Genomic DNA, 7,537 nt, shown 5'->3' with positions numbered 1-7,537 from the left:
CTGGAGAAGAAAACATTTACTGTCATTTACCAGGTTAAAGAGGAGATCACCTGGCTATGATCTTTCTAGTTCCTTTCAGTTATTCCACCCCCCAAAGTCAAGAGTTAGAAAACAAACAGCACTATTTGAGTATCTACTCTGCAAACTCTGGTAGTCCCAGTTCTTTGCATTTACTTAAGCTGGGACAGTGACAAACTAACCCATGTGCTACTCCAGTCACATTCTTTTGCCAGGTACCCTTATTTTTGTTCCAACTATGCAAAAGTATCCCAGTCTAAGCATTGATAATTAAAATCAAGACAAAATAGCATCGGTTTCCTCTTTGTGATCCAATCATGTCCCCACTCTCACACCCCCTCAGCACTGATGAGAATTTTTTCCTCAGCAGTTTCAACAGAACACATTTAAGACACAAAACCAAAGTTAGCAGCTCAATTTTTTCCCCAATTCTAACAGGTTACCACAGCTAAGTCTGCCTATTTTTTCCAAAATGGCTTCAAAGAGAACTCAGTTCTCCAAGCAGTTGATGCTTTAATGAAAACCATACCTGACTTCCGTCTTCTCTCCCGTGACCGTGAGCGGGATCTGGAATAATGATGCTTTGATGTTCTGGGAGAGCCAGAAGAGGCATCCGACTGTTCCTTTTTCTTCTCTCTTTCTGGAGAGGATTTTTCTGGGGCTACTCCATCTCGTTCTGTGTCACTACCCTGCACATGAGGACAGAATGTTTAAAAACCAGAAGCTCAGGGCTGAAGAACCGAGAAAAACTACTTACTTTGTACTTCCTCTGAAGATACACCTCATTTTTTTTTCTGCAAAGACAATGCTGTGAGCAGCCATCCCACAGTTAGGCAGTAGCTTGTAGACTTGCACTTCACTGTGTATAGATTGATTTTTTAAGACTTTAATAAAGAGAATTAATAGAGAATAACATTTTACTCTCTCACTACATTAGATTGTACTTTACCTTTTCTATGTGCTTTTGAGAGTATCAGGAAGACTAAACTGTGATGCACAGTTTTCTCTAAATGGTGTTTGCAGGTCGATCACCTTTTAACATTCCCATTACTGAGATTACTCAAGGTCACTGCTGACCAACTGATCTAACTGACCTCACAAAATCCCCACATTATTTTGAAGCATGGAATGAACTTTGAAGAGAAACAAAATTAGGTGGATTGTGTTAGTGTTAGACAGCTAATTTCTAAATGAGGAAAAACCTCAACAGTATCTCTATGCAAAAATCTCTTTGTGTGTGAGCACATACAGGTCACTTACAGCTGTTCCAACAATATCACATTTTTCTTTGCTAACAAAAACAAGATGTTCCCTCCACTGATGTAGGAGGACTAAACCCAGAAAGTTATCTTGTGTAGTCAAGACTACTTTGATTCCATCTAAGAGAGGTAAATGAGTTCAACTGGTGTACAGTGCACTGAAAGGAATGGAATGGAAACAGGACACCCTGAAAAGGTGAATGTGCCCCATTAATGCTTTCACAGTTTCACTGCTCTCTCGTGCTCTGATCTCATCAATGCCAGTCATAACCAAACCTTCTGAGCATCCTGTGGCTGCAGGAGATGTCACTAAGGACATTACTTGACCCAGAAATGCTGTTCATGAAGATAATTTAATGTAGCAGAAGACCTGAACTTGCAGTTTTCCACCAGCTGCAACTGATAGAACTGTTTGCAAACTGAACACGACAGGTGAAAACCTCTCAAAATTTGGTTTATATCCATTACTTTGAAAACAAAGCAGCTACTTTTCCTTAAACCTCAACAGGTTGTCATTAATATATTGTGTATTAATGGCAGAATTTCTTCATTACATGCAACAGGTTAATATTTGGATTTGTATTTCAGCTGTTCCTGTTTAATCTGGCCAGTTCTTTATTAATTTACATCTGTAATAACATTCCTCTTTAAGATATAAAGCACCTGTTCACTTCTCCATTTGCATGGTACACACAAATCTAGCTGAGCACTGACAGCTTAGGACTGGACCTGCAGCAGAGCTTTAGTCCCAGTGACACTTCTGAATACTATTAATGCCTCACACACCTTCCCAAAAACTTTAGCACATTAGACAGATAGCAGGAAGGACTCCCCTATTTGTCATCGCATTCCACACCTATCTATCATCTGTTTATCTACACCTTCCCCCCTCCCCATCTAAGGTTTCAAAAAGTCTCAGCTAGAAGAATTTTCAAAGGAATTTTAAGATGTCTACATATTTACATTTTAAAGTTACTTGAAAAGGAGAGAAACAGTTCAGAGTGTAAGTTAGCTGGGATCTTAAACACATTATCCAGCTGAAACTGAGCCCACTGACACCTTTTCCAAGGCTCCCAGTCTCATTATTTGCACACAGTGCTGCTCTTTAATGCCCTTGTGCTCTGCACCTGAGGGAAATCTCAGTGCAACAAAAAACAAACCAGCAATAAAAAAGCTGCCAGAGTTCAGTGAGATTATTGTCAGTTCTTAGATTGGCCACAGGCTCAGTGTTACTTTGAACAAGCCACCTGCCTACACTTCAGAGGAACCTCAAAGATAGTGCCTTCAGTCAGTGCAAAACTACTTAATTCTTCAAGTCCTTTTACAGGAAAACATCTTAACAAGTTAAGCTATATAAGCAAACAAAAAAAAAATCATAAAAAAGAGATTCATTTTCTCCAGAAGTTTAAGTTCTCCTCTTTCTGTTTCACCACAAATTGAAAATTTGTTTCAAATTTTCAAAACAAGAACTTTTAGCTACCAGGTTAGACATCACAAAATGCTCAAAGTCAACTTTAGAAAGTTTTATCACTTTCAAGCCTGCTTTGTTTGTGCGTTTTTATTTTTTGCACTCAAGACTACTGAATAACCTTTGAAAAAATTAACCACTTTAAGTTTCATAACTCTTTGGTAGGTCTTACTGGTTCTTCACCTCATTAATGGGTCAAACACCTTTATATGTTACCAGGCCACGTCATTTTTTTGAAAGAGAATAAAGCTGCACTCCCAAACCCTTCTTGAACATGAGGGGCAGTGGTAACTACAGCAGAGGCGCTTCTTATCGGTATTAATTATAGAAAGCAGGATGGGTGTGAATAACTCAAGAATTATATATAAGACCTGGGACCAAACGCAAATAATAGGGCAAGGAAAAAATAAGCGAAAACCGAGCATGGCACAGACACCAAATCGCTCCCCTCACAGGGAACCTGCGCGCCACAGTCCCCATGAGAAACGCCCGCATCTCCACACCACTTCTCCCCACAGCCAGGGAACCACAGCTCCTCGATTTCAGGGACTCTTCTTCTCTTCCCGAGCCCGGAGCAGAAACTTCTGGAGCCCGGGATCGCGGCGGCGGGCGCAGCGCGGCTGCCCCTCCCCGAGCCCATCATGGCGCCGCAGCCCAAGGCGCGGCGGGCGCCATTTTGTGCCTCCGCGCACACGGCTCCCGACCCGGCCCTCCCCGGCTTCTCCCCCCCGCAGCTCCTTCCCCGCTTCCCCCCCTCCCAAACCCCGCCAGCGGCCGCCGCTCACCGCCATGACCGAGCGCCCGGGGACCGCTACCGGCCCTCAGCACGTCCTCGGAGAGGCTCGACCTCGCTCGGCTGCCGCGGCAACAGCGATCGAAACAGCCCCGCCCGCCCTCAACGCAGTGCCCGGATGGAGCGAGGGGCGGGGAGGGCGGGGGACCGCGGTGCCTTGTGGGCCGGGGAGGAGCGGGCGGGATCGCGGGGACGGCGCGGGCGCGTTCGCGGGAGGTTTGGCCGCCGCCGCTTCCCGTAGCACCCGTGCCGGCTCCCGCCAAATTGAAACCTGAGGGAGCGGCCGAGGGGGCGCCGTGAGGGGATCGGGGTCCCTGAGGGCACGAGGGGGTCACCGGTAAGGGAACGGGGTCCCTGAGGGCATGGGGGGTCACCGGTGAGGGAACGGGGTCCCTGATGGGGCGGGGTGTCACCGATGAGGGGATGGGGGTCCCTGTGGGCACGGGGTCCCTGTGGTCAGAGGATGGGGGATCCCTGGGGGCAGAGGGTCCCTAAGGGTAGGGGCTCTGAGGATAGGGGGTCCCTGGGAGCAGAGGATGAGGGTCCCTGAGCGGGGAGGTTTTCCACCGATGAGGGGATGGGGGTCCCTGTACGTGGGGGTCTGCACAGCGTGGCAGGGAGGGCTCTGGCCCTGAATTTTGTTCCCGAAACCTGTTCTCGCCGAGCTGCCTCCAGCCGGGCTGGGATCCACACTGTTTACCCTGTTCTAAACACACGCAGTTCACCGTGATGAGGCTTGTATAGTCCTTCCCCTCGGCACAGTGTCACGATAATGAAATCACTGATTTGTCTGTGGTCGTGTAACTCTCTAAGGCTGTCTGCTCTGCAACACGTTCCCTAAATGTTTATCCCAGGGCGAGATGTGGAATGACATCGAGATCCTGGTCAGCGATGACACAGGGAGTGTGCAGCTCCCGGTGGGTTTGGGACAGGAATGTGGCACTGCATTATACCAGGTGGATACACTGCTGCAAATCACATCTTCAGAAAAGGTACAATCCACTAGAACTGTGCTTTTATTTTTCTTAAGGATCACCGGAACTTCTTTGTCGTATTTTCTAGAGTGTTACTGTAACAACCTTTCTCTTCCCAGGTCTCTGTTAACCCACAGCTCCAAGGGTGCAGCTCAAGGGATGGCAGCATTGTGGTGGTTGTTGACAGATCAGTGGCACTGCTGGACAGCACCAGGCTGTCTCTTCTGCTCCACGTTCAGTTTGGTAAGTTCATTCCTCTGGAATTCTGCTGGAAATGAAAACTGGCTTTTAAAACAAATATTTGCTTTTATAGGAAAACATAGCAAGTGTCTTGCATGTCTAACTAGCCTGTAAAAGGAACTATTGTAATAAGTACCTAAATAATAAAAAATTCTGCTTCTCAACACATTGAACTAAGTATTTTTGTACAATTTAATTAGAATACTTCCTAACTTTTCATTGAAATGGGAATAATGGATACCAAACCCACTCCCTGTTTCCCTTTTCTATACTTTCTTTAATCAAAATAGTTTGTTTTAAAGGAATCTGGGACACTGTATTGTCCAATTCCTGTGTTTAAATGTGAATGTCTGTTCATAAAACCCAAATCTTAATATCTGACGTTTTGCCATGGAACTTTTCAGATACTAACGTGGATGTAGTTGGTATGTGTCAAGAAAAACAATTTCTTGTGGTTGGTGAGAGAAGTGGCAATTTCCATCTTATTCACATTCCATCCAAACAAACCTTGCTAACTAAGGTACAGTAACTTTTGTGTTTGGTTTTGCTGAAAACCTTTTGTTCTCAGACTTTCTTGAGGTTTTTTTTATCTTTTCTCCAAATGTCAAAGTGTAAACATTCCTGTGTTTTGAACACACATTCTAATCAAACACTAAAAGGGGCACTTTTCTTCCCACGAGTAATGAATAAGGAAAATATATTCAGGAATTGTATGTATAAAAAAGAACCAGTACTTCATGAAAGAAAAAAAGTTTAAATTCTGAGCTGATGATCAATATTTTCTTTTTTTTTAAATAAAATACAGAGTAATAGTCTTTATACTCTTTCTATTTTAGATTTTGGTTGAAAATTCTTCAAGAGAAAAGGCTTACTTAAATCTCTTTATTGTAAAAGATAATGCAGATGCAGGTAAGAATTGTGTGATTGTTTTTCCCCCTTGTCTGAATTCTTGTGATTTTGTTCCCCTTTATTATCTCTCAGGGAAAGAGACTGCAAAATAAATAATACAGGAAAGCATAAAGAAAAGTACATTTAATAAGTGCAATGCAAAGCAAAGCTGTACCAGATTCTTTGTCTCATTAATTATTTTACAAATGTCATAGAAAACAAAGATTCAGAACTCATTATCTCTGTTTTGAGGCTGTGCTAAACATGAAAGTGCTCAGAAAGAAAGAATTCCTTCTCTCTCCTTCTATCAGACTTCAGATTTTAGTATTCTCTTCCATAAGCTCCCAGCCTTGTTCTGTCACAATATGATGTATTTAAATGTGGTTTTGCCATGAAAGCAGAATTTGCAGTCTGATGGCTGCATACAAAAATCATCATTTCAAACAAAACTGATTCTGCTCTTTGTTGAAGATGACAAAATTTTTGTTTAAAACAATCTGATCTACTGATGATTTTTTTTTTTGGTCAGTTAGTTCACTGTCCTATTTATAAGCAAGTAGTCTCTTTACTTACTCTTGAATATTTAAGTTTGAAATATTTGTGTTGGATTTTTGTAGGTGTTTATCACATGTTCATTCTCACAAGCAATGGATGTTTCTGCATTATGTGTCTCCCACTTGCTAAAACACAGGAAGGTAGGATGAGCTACAAACCAACTGGGATTTCATTGGGACAGGGAGAGCTGGGTTATAAAAGCTTTTCCATGCCATTTCTAATGGGAATAAATTACTGAGTTGGGATTTTCTGTGTAATCTTAGCTTGTTTTTTAACGGGAAACCGATACACAACTAAGTCTATAATAAAATTATTTCAGTATTTTGCCAGTAATTCTTTTATCTCACTGCTTTAAATAACAGGATTTTAAGCCATAATCTTAGCTGTACTTAAGAATACTTGGAATCATTTAAATTGTTCATGCTGTATAAATATAGTTATTAGTTAATTCTCTGTAACTCAATACTGTGATCAATAGGAACAGACACTGCCAAAGATCCTGGCTGAAGTGTTTTTCAGCATAGTCAGGTTAGGACTAAACTGTCCCATATGATGTTTAGTGGCTTTTTTAAATTTTGAAAAAGTTTATCTAACATTGATTTTATTTTTTTATTTTCCTATTGTCTAGCAATTGAGAAGATGGACATGACCACAGCAAAGAAAGTAAGACATACCTGCAAACTGGTAACATTATTCCAGCTCATAGTTGTGATTGACACTGGAGAAATGAGCAGTTCAAGGTTTTATCCACTGATGGTATAAACAACTTCTTTTCTTCCCCATTTGTTTGGGTTCCCTTCATCTCAAGTTACAAGGACAGATAAAGTCAACTTTCATTTCCACGGAGGAGCATCACGGCCTGGCCTGTCAGGACTTTGTGATCAGCAACACAGTGAACAAGATCCACCTGATAATTGGGGTGAGGACTCAGGATGTGTTTGCAGCACTTGTTATGTGATCAGTGGTGCTGTTTTTTGATCTGCCACAAACTTTATCTTTAGCTGGTTAAAAACCTGATCAGCTTTTTGCACTGACTCTTTTGCCTTTCATTTTCCTCACTGTCAATTTAAAGGTTATCAGTTGTGTAGCCTGTCTGTAGGTTTTTTTCTCATAAGAAAATAACTTGTCATTTCAGAAATTACTTTGTTATGATGGATGAGGGGAAAATATTTCCACTCTGGTTGCATGAGCTCAGTAAATCACTGCTTCCTGGTCTGAACTGGCTGGACCATTTGTAGTCTCATCCTTGAGCTCAAAGATAAAGCCAGAGTTGGAAAGAATCTTCCAATCAGCTTCCCATTCAACAAAGGCTTGCTACAATAACAAGGTCCAATTTAGCAAA

General features: G+C 42.2%; 1 protein-coding gene across 2 annotated transcripts in view; it reads left to right on the top strand.

Moving 5' to 3' along the window:
• Positions 1-4,110: 4,110 nt before the first annotated feature.
• The window catches only part of LOC135408346 (kinetochore-associated protein 1-like), a 34,337-nt gene continuing 30,910 nt past the window's right edge, over positions 4,111-7,537 (top strand). The window contains exons 1-7 of one of the 2 annotated variants that reach the window (XM_064643542.1): positions 4,111-4,530; positions 4,632-4,755; positions 5,157-5,272; positions 5,589-5,661; positions 6,258-6,335; positions 6,824-6,858; positions 7,004-7,114. In XM_064643542.1, the coding sequence (XP_064499612.1) occupies positions 4,399-4,530; positions 4,632-4,755; positions 5,157-5,272; positions 5,589-5,661; positions 6,258-6,335; positions 6,824-6,858; positions 7,004-7,114 (669 nt within the window). In that variant the 5' untranslated portion in view covers positions 4,111-4,398. The remainder of the gene's footprint in view (positions 4,531-4,631; positions 4,756-5,156; positions 5,273-5,588; positions 5,662-6,257; positions 6,336-6,823; positions 6,859-7,003; positions 7,115-7,537) is intronic. The other variant, XM_064643543.1, reaches the window with a different exon arrangement.

This window comes from Pseudopipra pipra, unplaced genomic scaffold, assembly GCF_036250125.1.
Source record: "Pseudopipra pipra isolate bDixPip1 unplaced genomic scaffold, bDixPip1.hap1 HAP1_SCAFFOLD_344, whole genome shotgun sequence".
NCBI lineage: Eukaryota > Metazoa > Chordata > Aves > Passeriformes > Pipridae > Pseudopipra > Pseudopipra pipra.
The sequence above is the reverse complement of the archived record's forward strand: the minus strand, read 5'-3'. Positions and strand labels throughout refer to the sequence as shown.